At 42.8% G+C, this 12703-nt stretch overlaps 1 protein-coding gene across 2 annotated transcripts in view; it reads right to left on the bottom strand.

The window, feature by feature from the left end:
- Positions 1 to 12703, bottom strand: part of c18h2orf42 (chromosome 18 C2orf42 homolog) — a 90820-nt gene that overhangs the window by 73010 nt on the left and 5107 nt on the right. For both annotated transcript variants that reach the window (XM_067484762.1, XM_067484763.1), the window contains 4 exons: positions 12348 to 12448; positions 10329 to 10491; positions 10059 to 10255; positions 5798 to 5881 (listed from right to left, as the gene is read on the bottom strand). In XM_067484762.1, the coding sequence (XP_067340863.1) occupies positions 5798 to 5881; positions 10059 to 10255; positions 10329 to 10491; positions 12348 to 12448 (545 nt within the window). The remainder of the gene's footprint in view (positions 1 to 5797; positions 5882 to 10058; positions 10256 to 10328; positions 10492 to 12347; positions 12449 to 12703) is intronic.

Below are 12703 nucleotides of genomic sequence, written 5' to 3'. Positions count from 1 at the left end.
CAAGCATCATTACCAGGTGCAACATTACATTGATGAACACAATGCTTCAATAATTACAGTACTATTCTCAAATAAGACATTTTGCCCACTGAGTACTTTTGCTTCCTATATTTTATATATATATATATATATTGATAGTTTTGTACTTTTACTTATTAGACTATTTTAACACTGCATTATTGCTACTTTTACCTACGCAAAATAACCCAATACTTATTCCCTGTGTAGAAAGTAGTTAAAATCAGCTCCACCTTGACTGTCATTAGCTCCACCTACTGTCATATGAGCGCATCAGTCATACGTTATCGTTTGTTGATAATATTTATGCACTTTTTTTTCACTGAATTTCTTTGGAGAATTGCAACTGTTACTGCAGAATAAACATATTAATAATATAATTTTAGAAAGTATTTAAGCATATTAACTCAATACTGTAGGGAAATATTGTACTTTTCACTCTACTACAGTACATTTAGTTTCATTCGCAGAGTCTTTTTGAGAGAACTGAAAATAATACATTATGGTATATAATTATAGGTTAAGATAAGAATTTTGGACCGAATTAGTTGTAACTCCTTACCAGTATATAAAGTAATTAAAAGTACCTCCTCTTTTTTTTTTTTTTTGTCCTTTCCGCCTTATCCCGTGAGTTCAGGGTCACCACAGCGGATCATGGCATCAGTAATTATAATCCAAACATAATTGTAAACTTACTTAGGTACATTTCTAAAGCAACAGAGTATTTCAATATGGGTCTTCTACTTTTACTTAAGATTCCACCGGTAGAATCATACAGTATGCGATAAAATAGCCCCAGGTGATGCCAAACAAGACTCCACTGACAAGTCCCTGCATAATAGTTTAAAGGCACCGAGTTTGACCAACAATAAAACTACTACTTTTTACAAGAAATCTGCAGTGTGTCTTTTTAAAAATAATTGCTTGTCAACAACTAATGAGTACGTGCACTAAAGAAGCTCTAATTTACCTAAATTCACTGACAGGTTGCCATGTAGTAAACATGACTGTGTGAAAGGGTTTTTCAATTTTATTATAGGTTACAGTAAAGGAAGACAGTTTTATCTGTTTGTGTGCGTATGTGCAAAGATGCAAATGCCTCGTGCATTATTGGCAGATGGGCCCAAAAAAAAAAAAAAAAACTGTAGGGACAAAGTACAAAGAAAACTGTTTGCAAAGGAGAAGCAGTCATAAATGAAGGGAAGTAGGCAGGAAAAAGAAGAAAAAATGAGTGGGTTTGTTGCGATTCAGGCAGCCACACTGGCACTATCATTACCATACATCAGGACAATAAATGAGGCTTTCAGCAAGCGGTAATAAGAATTTGATAAATCATGAGCTGAGAATTAACTAGACGTCAAAACAATGAGAGCACCCTGATAGATGGAGAGAGGATGATGGCATAGATTAGTCAGACCTGAGCTGAGGAGAGGAGAGAGGGGAGGGAGAGAGGGAGGGAGGGAGGGAGGGGAAGTCCACACAAGGTCAGGGGCGGTCTGAGAGAGCGTGAGGAAGGGTCTGCGGCAAAGAGAACAGGCTAATGGATGAAGGGAGAGTGGAGCCAGAGAAAAGGCTGATTGAAGAGGTGATGGGGTGGAAAATGGGTAACTGCAGGATCAGGGAGTAATACAGCGGAACAAAAACTGAACAGGTTTTCATGCTGAGATACTGATAACTGGATGATACAGTAACAACTGTCCCTGGTAAGATAGAAGTACAATCCGCTCACAATAAGTGTTTTCATCAGGCGTTACACAGATTTTCAAATTTCACACTGAAGGTCTTAATCCATCCATCCATTTTCCGTAACCGTCCACCCTGGACAGGTCTCCAGTCCAGAGACACATACACAGACAAACATTCACACCTACGGCCAATTTGGAGCGAACATTTCAGCTAACGTGCATGTGTTTGGACTAAACCAGCAGAAACGCACGCACGCCAGCACGGGGAGAGCATGCAAACACGTGGACGGCCAAGGACGCAAACCCACAACATTCAAGCTGTATATCCACTAGGGGGCGGACTAAGGCCTGATCATCACTGGCAAACATCTCTTCTTCTTGATCTTCCATTTCTTGTCCAACTTAAAGAGACGTCATAGCAGTAATGTGGAAGACAGACTTGATTCATCAACATCGGCCCTTTCGATGCTTAACTACCATGATAAACTACCAGTATCCCAGTACTACAGTTTCATAGATGATCCAGGCTTTTACATTTGGTCATTTGATACTTTGAGACTTTTGTCCAAAGAAACAGCATTCAGCTATGAGGTCGTCCCGTTCTTAAGAGTTTGCTGTCACTGTGCAGGTGCATTGAAACATCAGGATGCACGTAGGTGCAGACAAGATCATTGAGTCATTCTTGAGTTTTTTTCCCCGTTGTTGTGGGGATTCAAAGCTGCTGCTGCTGCTGCTGCTACTGAGATTATTAGATACTCCCCCAACCAATCATGTGCTGATTTGCGTCCCGTCTATGCTGAGCATTAATTTTTAAGGACGTGCACAACCGAGGCTCCAAATCAACACAGAGTCTAAACAAAGCGAAAACATTTGGGTGATTGGCTGAGGTGAGAAAGTTGGCTTATCGATAAAAAGACAGCACGGCCATGTGCAATGGATGGATGAACAACAGAGCCATTTAAAAATATCAAGCCTGGTGGAAAGTGGTTCTGTGTTCCGTTCTGCTATTAACATTGACAAAGACGCTGTGAATAAAAACATATTAATATGTGATTTGCTTTCAACGTTTGCCCAAAATGTGCACAAAATGTGGACACCGACATCTCAATGAGAAGCTGGTTTTCCCAAGTTAGCAGCTGCTGATTAAATAGGCCTACAGAGCCCACAGCTGATGGGTGGGTCATTACTTCTGGTGGCTTATGGTTCCAAACTAAAACACTGGAGAAAGAAAACTTTGGTCAGAAGGAACCATGATACATTTGGTTTTCCATCCGACAGTTTTTAAGACAGTTTTTTTCCGAACCACAATGGACCTCGTGATGGTTCTGAAAGACCAGTCAGGGGCCCATGAATAACATTACCAGCAATCAATCAAAAGTTTGTGCCCATCCATCTGGTAGATGTTGGGAAAATTTCAAATGCTTGTCCTGCTTCTGAAAAAGACAGAAGATCATCAAAATCATTGGGATTCACCCTCTGGGCTCCATGAATCTCAGGACCTAACTGCATGACAATCAATAGCAATAAATGTCAACCTGCACCAAAGGGAAAGTCAAGGGATGCCAGACTGTATAGGATTCAGCCTTTGGGGACAATGAACATATGTTTTGGACTAATAAGTTGGTTTAGAGTGACATTGTCATCTCAAGGGAGAAACAGATTAAAGCTCTTCTACAAGATTGCCAACACAAATTTTACAAGTCAACTGATTTTGATTGACAGGTTTTCATTACCATTCCACTTTATTTTCTGTCCCACTCGAGTGTCCTCGGCTTCCAACCCTCCCGCCTCAGTTACTCGTCTTTTCTCAGGGTGAGGGATGTGACAAGAGGATGTTTATTTAATGAGAGCAGTCTGGAGGGGGGTAATGAAATCTCCCCTAATACCATTAACCACCAGGCTTATCAGCTCCTGGAACACTCGGCGAGCATGCGGCAGCCTTTTGTTCTCTGGCTTCGAAGCCGCCTGCGACCCATAGGACAGACTGAAGATCCTCTGTCTGCCTCTCTTGAGAAATTAAAAAGTGCCCACCAATCTGTGTCATTTTTCCCTTGTAAGAGGACGTGGAGGAGACTGGATGCGACGGCAGGTGTCTGACAGGCTCACGTAAGCTACCTGTAGAGCATGAGAGGTGGTTGGTGTGTCACCTGAGCACGCAGACGCAGTTGGTCTCTCCCCGTGTCGCAGTAATTGATGCTGATGGATGCACCGGGATTTTGGTTTTGTCTAATACACGTGTGACACTCGCAGTGACACTTTCAGGAAGTCTGTGCGTTTGTAATGCAGTAAACACGTCTTTTCGCTCACACGTTCCAATGCACATTTCAGGCCACGAGTTCCGTCCTGGTGCTGCTGTTCCATTTGAATCATACAATATTCTCCGAAAGCCTCATTTGCTGAGCATTACATTAGAGCAAAGCTGCTGATGGCCACACAAAAGCCATGTAAATGAGCTGTGAGAGAGGCCCATCAATCATCATGCCAGATGCACTCTCCCATTATTATTTATGGCCATAATTGGCCCGTGTTTCCTCAGGCAATGACTCTGCACTGATGGATCTGATGATGACTCTGCTCAACCCAACAATCAAAGGCGACAGAAGGGAGGGAGGAGAGTGGTGCATGCGAGAAAGGCTGCATTTACACGATGAAACATGGCCGAGGTCATTGTACAGGAACAGCTGTGTTGCACAGAAATGGAATGGGATCACTTTTCTGAGTTCATTTTACGGAAATGTCAAGTTTCCGTGAATAATTCCGACAAAATTGACAGAAGAAAATGCTAATTGAAGCCTGTTGTTATCCACTGCTGTTTAGCAACTATTAGGACTTTGGCACTAATTCTCCACTCGGGTGCTATTAAAGCATTACAGAACAAGAAGGCATAACGAGATTGTGTAATTAAAAGCTCACCAGTCAAACCTCAAACATCACCAAACAATGTGTGAAACATGTTTTCATCCCTTTTTCATCCCTTAAGTGGAGCAAGAGCCTGAGGGATGTGTGAATCACACACTTCATGCACATCATTAATCAATATTTGTTTAGTCTTATTTATCTGTAGATACTTCATCCGCTGATTATTCGAGGGTCAATGCTGTTAACCATGCGCACACCTGTGCAAAATGGTGTGATGGTCGTGTACATTGAAATTAACTTATTCCTGGCGGGTACTTTATTCATATCAGTGAGGATCTGTAATATTAAAGCAGCTAAAGCAGCGAATTAGAGATGCAGCTTTGGACATTTTGGAAAATTGGGCTCTTTTTTGAAAACTTGACAAGCTTTGGCTGACATTTGTCAGCCAAACCTGGCAACGTTGTTACATCTGGAGTTAGAGATTTGGGAGAATAGGAGGTTTTAGAGCACAAGGCAAAATTGACTCCCTCCACAGATTCATCCATCATTCAGGGCTGATTTAAGCCGCCTGGTTCGAGTCAATGTGGGTCAGCATTCTTCATGAGCAACACTGAGGGAATTGAGCTGTGGATTGTCAGGGGATCGACGCTGGATTTCCTCGGTTGACTCGAGCATTGACAAGCAGAGCCCAGAGGTCGCTGGGTAAGTGGTCTGTCTGTCTTGGCTCCTTGTCTCCGATGTGACTCTGGCCTCGGTGCCCTCGCTTTTCCTGGCCGGTCCCGCCTCGGTTGGGCTGCGAGTTAATGACTGTGCCGAGGCAGACTCGGGCTAAGTGCGGTTTGTATCGAGCCTGTAGAAGTGTTGCACGTCACGCTTTGTCACCAGTCATCACGGATGTGTGGACAAGTTCTGTTAGTAGGCCTCTATGTCTTCCAGCTGGCAGGTAGACTAGTCGTTGGCAGGTCTATTTCCCCCTTGTCTTACACCGAAGGGCACCACACTAAATTAGTGCGTGTGCAGCTACACGCAGGTGGACTGAGTATGCATAACTAATGTGTGTGACTCTGCCAAACCGGCTCACATAATGTGCGTTTCCTTCATTTGGCCGTGGAAACGCTGACCTCTGTAACTGATGATGGGTGTTTCCTTCAGCTTTTTTCCCCCTCTTAGTGTTTTTGTCTTTACGCAGACACAAAGACCCAAAGCGCAGAGCCTGCGTCTTGCGTGCACATTACCTTCTGACCTTCACAGCGGAGCGAGGAGGTGAGGGATGGAAACCGTCGCTGTAGCTCTGTGACCAAGGACGCAGCATCAACACACTGTGGAAGTGAGAATAGAATTGTAAGAGTACACTAATGCAACATAGTTGTCCCTCCACATACAGATGACATTTTCTATTTCTATTACAGATTCACAACTACGGGCAAAGTTACCAATTAACCCAACACAGCATGTCTTTGCACTGGGGGAGGAAACTGAAGCACCTGGGGGTAAAACTTGCAAACTTCACACGAAAAGGCTGCAGAAGGCCAGGATTCGAACCGGGGACCATCTAGCCGCAAATGCTTCTGTGGTTTGTATGAGAGAGTGGGGACGAATGCTGTACACATGCGCTAAGGTTAGAGGCCCTGTACCTTTTATATTGAGTCCTATAAATCTAGAATTCATTCTCTTTCAGATCCAGTTTGGTCTCCACCAACGTCTGAGGGAAATGTTGGTGCTGTTTCCTTGATGAATGAGGGACCCAGCTGAGCACGGAGAGACTGGTGGTTCATTCCTCCATCCCGGGACCACTGAGCTGAAGAGTTTTGCTCGGGATCGTTGGAAGCCTGTTGGAGGTTTTCTACACCCGCACGACGAGGTGCTATTGAGCTGACCTCTCTGTAGGCGAGAGTCAGAGCTTTGAACCTGACGCAAGCAGCTACTCAAAGTCATGCAGCGTACGGTACGGTGAAGTAACTTTTAACTCAAATCAAATAACTACAGCATCAACCAATCACTCTTTAGTAATAAATAAGAGGATCTGATCTTTCTCTGCACTTTTGCACTTCCTGTGTCTCGTGTGCTCTGAAGGTCTAAGTACACACCGGCTTTAAACCAGCCTCGTTCTCAGAAAGAAGAAACAGAAACTGCAGACATGTGCACACAGAAAACAAAAGGACTTTTTCACACTGGGTACAACTGCCTGGCCTTCTATGCAGAGAATAAAACGAAAGAAAGACAATCCTCTTGTCTTAGTCTTTATTTCACTTTAACAATGTATTGTACTGTGTATCATCCAAGAACAAATACAGCATTAGAGGATGATGAAAGCAGCGGGCAATGTGGATTAATGAGCACAGGCTGCGTCTGATTAATGAGAGGTGAGCCTTGAGTGTGTCATATGTGAAACTTAACATCTGCCGCGGGTCGTTTCCAAATGGTGTAACCTGCTCTCAACGCCAAACTATGCTGCTGCAAAGGAGCTCGGCCCAGACACGGTAAGGTACAGTTACTGTGTGTCAGTAAATGCACTTTTTACAGTGGATTGTGAGTGAACTTGGAGCGTGTTTCTCTGTGCAGATAATGTGGAATGACAGGGCTAAAGGGGGGTGTCGACTCAGTGCGTGTCTGCAGCCTGGTGTTGACAGACATGCAGTCATAGTCGGCTGTATCTTGGCTGCTTCGCCTTACTCAGAAACGCGGTAACACAAACAGACAGAGAGGCTTCGGCCATGAACTTTGTCACGTTCCACTTCAAATGTGGTTGGGAGAATTGCTCAAACCAAAATGTGGCTCTTCAGTCTCCATTTCTCGGCCCGGGGAGAACGGCAATTTTGGTTGTTAGGTTGGGCCACCACTTTGGTTCGGACTAAAATTACTCAGCAAATATGGGAGAGGTTGTCGTGAAGTTTTTCTACAGACTCGTGGCCCTCGGTGGATGAATCCTGCTGACCTCCATGATTCATGGATTTTTACTTTGTCTAATAGTAAGAATGCAAGACTCAAAGTAACTTCCACAGCATCACAAACTACATCATCCAAATTATGCTGTCAAATCTGTACTTAGATACAGAGCAAATGTACTCAGTTACTTTCCACCCCTGGCTGAGTGTAAAGAAATATTCTCAGAATTATACAAAGCCAAAGAAAACAAAATTAAAACAACATCACACACATCAGCATCATCATGTAGCAGTCAGCGCATCAAACTCTGAATTCAGTATAAGTCGTTGAAATGTGCTACACAGACACACACACAGACACACTGGAGATCAACAGGAAAGACTCAGTGTATCAGTTCCCTGTGTGTTTCTCATGTTTTCTTTATCATAAAAAAAAAAAAAAATCATCTTCTCAGCTCTCTCCACACTCTCCCTCCCCCCCACACTCTAAGGCCTTTTTCACTGTCTCAATGCAACACGTCTTTCGGGCGACGGAGGAAAGTCTCTCTGTCAAAATGTGCTTGCTATTCCTTCCAGGAGAGGATTGATGCGAGTCCCGTCTCTGTGACTGACAGACTACATAAACAGCTAAACGCGTGGCTCAGAGCCGCCCACCACACCCCACCCTCCCCCTCCCCACCCCGTGCTGGCAGAGGCTGCACTCACATTGATGTCCTGGGGCCTGTGAGGGTGGAATGAGGCTGGGGGGCTGGCACTGTCTTTATACGCCTACACCCCTGATGTAGATACACTGAGTGCAAGCTGCTATTCTGAGCAGTGCATGTAATTCAGCGTGATACTCTCATGGTATTAACTTGTAATCTTAATTAATTCATGAACATTTGGACACATTTTGGAAGCATGTGCGATGTCTCCAGTGATGTATCCCCACAGCAAGTGTGTAATTCTGCTTTGTGAAGCCCAGAAAGGAGCAAAACAGAACCAGCCAAATTATGAAATCCTGTTCGGCACTGATTTTCTTCGATTCGAGGGCATTTTATTGCAGAGAAACACACGTGGATGTCCCAGTTACACGGCTTTTTCTAAACTAACACAGTTTCAATAGTCCTTTCTGCTTTTCCACTTGTGTTGGCTTGAAAAGCTTTGTTGTCTCATGGTGAACTCAGGCTTATGCCTCCATCTGCTGGGGAAATATAGTACGTCCACTGCTCACGGACTAATTATGAGAACATGGGCTAGTGGGGACAGAAGAGGAAGGTCCCCTCACCCGTTTCTTTTTGCTCCTATTAAGTTTGTTTTTGGTCCTTTTGTTTGCGTTTGGACAATTATTTGATGGTTTTCTGACATTTTGTGTCTGTTTTTGGATGTTTCATTTGGTCATTTCTGGGAATTAAGAGCTACCAAGACCAAGAGATGTTCAGTGGCTTGGAATTGTCATTCATTCCCTGCTTTTAAATGGCCTTTGACCAGGACACAGATCCAGTTGGTAAAGCAGTTGTCCACAGACCACCGGCTCAGTAGTTTGACTCCCAGTCCCTTCTACCTACGTGTAAAGACACTGAACCCCAAATTCATCCTGATGGGTAAGGTGAGCGCCTTGCATGGCAGCTGCCGTCATCGGTGTGTGTGTGTGTGTGTGTGTGTGTGAGAATGGGTGAATGAGAAGGCAAATTGTAAAGCACTTTGGATAAATGTCCTATATTGGCAGACCATTTTTATTTCTTTTTTTTATTGCTCATATCAAGCCTTGGAACACTGGTTAACATGGACACTGAATTTCGAAACAGTTTATAAATTGCACAAAATAACATAAAAGCATATGGTCAGTTCAAATAAATGTGAAAAATCTGTGGCAACTGTTGCTCACTGAACCCTAACACTTAGTGTAGGCCAGCTGAATAGCAGCTCCCGCGTTGCTGTGTGATTGTGAGAATGAGTGGGTGAATGAGGAGCAGCATAAAGTGCTTCGAGGACCAATAAGGTAGAAAAGCGCTACACAACTTCAGCCCGTTTACAACTGCTGACAGCAAAACGTGGTCCAGAAAAAGTAAAACCCTCCAAAGCTTAGTGGACTACAAGTAAAAAGTATGATCAATTGTTTCTCAAAACCTTAATACAATAATTGGCTAAATGCACTTAGGTACTATGCTCTACTGCACAATAAGGAGACATTTGATCAATTTTTATTTTATTTTGTTAATGTTGGACAAAAATCCTTCTTTCAAAGTTCCAACACATTAGGGAAACTTTTTCTACTATTGGTTTTACATCCACTATTGTTTTTAAGTCTCATAATTGGTTGTATAGGTTGTGTTGCGCAAAATGTTTTGTTTACTGGCTGTAAAAATATACTTTTATATATTGTATATAAAATATTCTGTAAATATATTATAAATCTTTAGCATAGAGCAACAGGCATTAACATACAAGACCTAAAATACAGTTGATGAACATAATACTGTATAATGTATGTGGAGATATTCAGGACTTGCATAATTTAACATGAGTCATATGCTGCATATATTAATACAACAAACCAGAAATGTGACAAAGACAAGCAGTTGAAATTGATTACAGAAAGTAACACTGTGAAGAGCAATTAAACAACTACCTGAAGGATTTCAACTGACTTTTTAGGATCTCCTTTCTCCCCCGCACTCGTTTTCTCGCAGTGCTCTGGCTGACCGCTCTGCTGGTGGCCAAATTCAAAGCTAATCCTTAGCTCTCCCATCTGACAGCGAGGGAGAACGTCCGGGATCCACTCGATCACAAACGGACTGGCCTCCTTCTGATCTGCTGTGCCCGTTCCTGGCGGAGACACAACAGTGTAAACGCAGCTCTGCAGCACAGCTTCATCCTGCTGTCGCGGCTCGCCACTCACCAACTTTGAGGAAGGTGCGGAGCTCCATCGGACGTATCGCCTGGGGACGATCTGTTGTGTATCCCTCTGGTAAATCTGGGTCAGCCGGAGGATCAGGACAGCGGAAATGGGAATAAGAGCCATCAGCATTTTTTACAAAACTCTGAAAGAGCTCCAGAGGCAACTGGTGAGGTGGGGAGAGACAGGACACGAGTGTGGATATGAGTGTAGGATTGTATGCATGGACTATATAAAATTACAACCCTAATTCAATAAAACCTTGCGACAATTAGTAAAATGTAATTAAAAACAGAATGCAATGATTTGCAAATCTCAGTGTGAGCTTCAGGCCTCCATTAAGGCATCATTCTCTACTGGACATCAGCTAATTGGCTCAGGAACACTTCCAGATATTACTGTCTGTGAACACAGCTCACTGTCCAATCCACAAACGTTAAAACTGTATCATGCATGAAGGAGAAGCCATATGTGAACACGATCCAGAAACGCCACCACGTTCTCTGAGCCAAAGCTCATTTCAAATATCTGAGGCAAAATGGAAAACTGTTCTGTGGTCAGATTTGAAATTCGTTTTGGAAACCGTGGACGCCGTGACCACCATCAATGCTGCTACACAACGGTAAACATTTTGCTGCCATCAAATTCAAAATGAGCTCATAGTTTCCATGAAATGGTATAAAATGTCTTAGTTTCAACATCTGATATGTTGTTTATGTTCTATGGGGAATAAAATATGGGTTGATGTGATTTGCAAATCTTTGCATTCTGCTTGTATTTACATTTTACACATCATCCCAACGTTTTTAAAATGAGGTCATACACAGTGTTTTGTTACTGTTTATTAGGCCTCCAATAAAAAAAATCATAAAGACCTGATATTAGTTAATTGTATTAGCATTGTTACTACAAAAAAGAACTGTCCTTTATATGCGCTGTACAGTGGTAACTGAGAAACTGCATATACATGCAGGAGCTCTAATTTCTCTCTATCTCCGACTTATTCTGAAGCACAGCCAACAAATTTTTAACTGCACGCTGACAGAAGTTGCTGCTTCAGACAGATATGGACAGAGAGAACAGAGATAGATATTCGGCATCATTGCAGCCGTTTTATTATCTCTGTGTCTTAACGCTTCACCTCTCCTTGTTCCAGCAGTGTAGGCACAGAGTCTTTGCACTGTGTCTTTCTCAGAATAACAGGCCAGTATTTGTAGAATTCTTAACCTCTGAGAGATACAATTCCAGTGGATCAGATCACTTGGAACTGATTACCAACGGGAACCTTTTCTTGATTCTCACCCCTAGTGGAAACCAATTTATTTAGCCTTTCACTTCTACCTGTTCACAGCCGTTTGCTCGGCACAGGTGTGTGTCAGGGAAGCAAATTTCCCCTATTCCCTAATATGAAACAGTTAAGCTGACTGGAGAGAAACAACCGGGTTTCTTAAGTCCATGTGAACAAAGTCATGGAGAATAAAGATAAAAGTCTTATTGCATCATCGCCGTGACATTTGCTTCCTGTTTATTTCTCTGTGAGATGGGAGGACGCAGACACATTCCAACTTTCTGTTGCAACACTTAATTTTTCTTTCACTTTGCACAGACTTGAACCTGACTGTGCTCTGACACTTCAGTTTTATTTGTATTGCACCAATTTACAACAAAACCAAACAACTCAAGCAAGCACTGGGTGACACTGGGGAGGAAGAAATTCATTTAGAGGCAGCAAACCTCAGGCAGAAACAGGCTCAGGGTGGGCAACAATCTGTCTTAACTAGTTAGGGTGAGTGGAGAGAACCTGACATCTCTCAACCTGGTACACACGAAATGTCTGTTTGGTTAATGACTGTAGAAGCTGCGTAGTTTATAACTTTGTTACAGTAACTGCTGTAGTTAGTAAACTTTCTGGCTGCATACAGCCAAAGTAACATCCACCAGTCTTTATTGGGCCTGGGAGACAAGACCCAGGGCTAAACCCAAAACTTAGCCTTAAAGCCTTGAACAAGAGAGAGTTTTTACCTCTGGTGTGTCAAAAATGCATTTGACATGCATGAGATTAGTGATGTGCCAGGTGTATTTGGAGAGAGAGCCGAGATGAAGCCCATCGTTTCTCACAAATGCTGTAAAGCACACAAAGAGACACAAAAGGGGTCAATATGGTTTCTTGAGCCAGTGGTGCTGAACTATTCAGAGTTTTACTGAAGAAAATGTACTAATTCAACAATGTGAAAATATTTAACTGCAAGTTAGAGACACTAAAGTACAGAAGTATAATAAGTAATAAAAATACTGCGAAGTGCAAACAACTGCGTTTGGCTGAGATGTTGGAAACAATTTTCAAAGTTCAATCCTCTTCAAAAGTTAGTTCAAAATTT

Source organism: Channa argus, chromosome 18 (assembly GCF_033026475.1).
Source record: "Channa argus isolate prfri chromosome 18, Channa argus male v1.0, whole genome shotgun sequence".
NCBI classification, from domain to species: Eukaryota; Metazoa; Chordata; class Actinopteri; order Anabantiformes; family Channidae; genus Channa; species Channa argus.
This window is presented reverse-complemented; position numbering and strand designations above follow the sequence as displayed.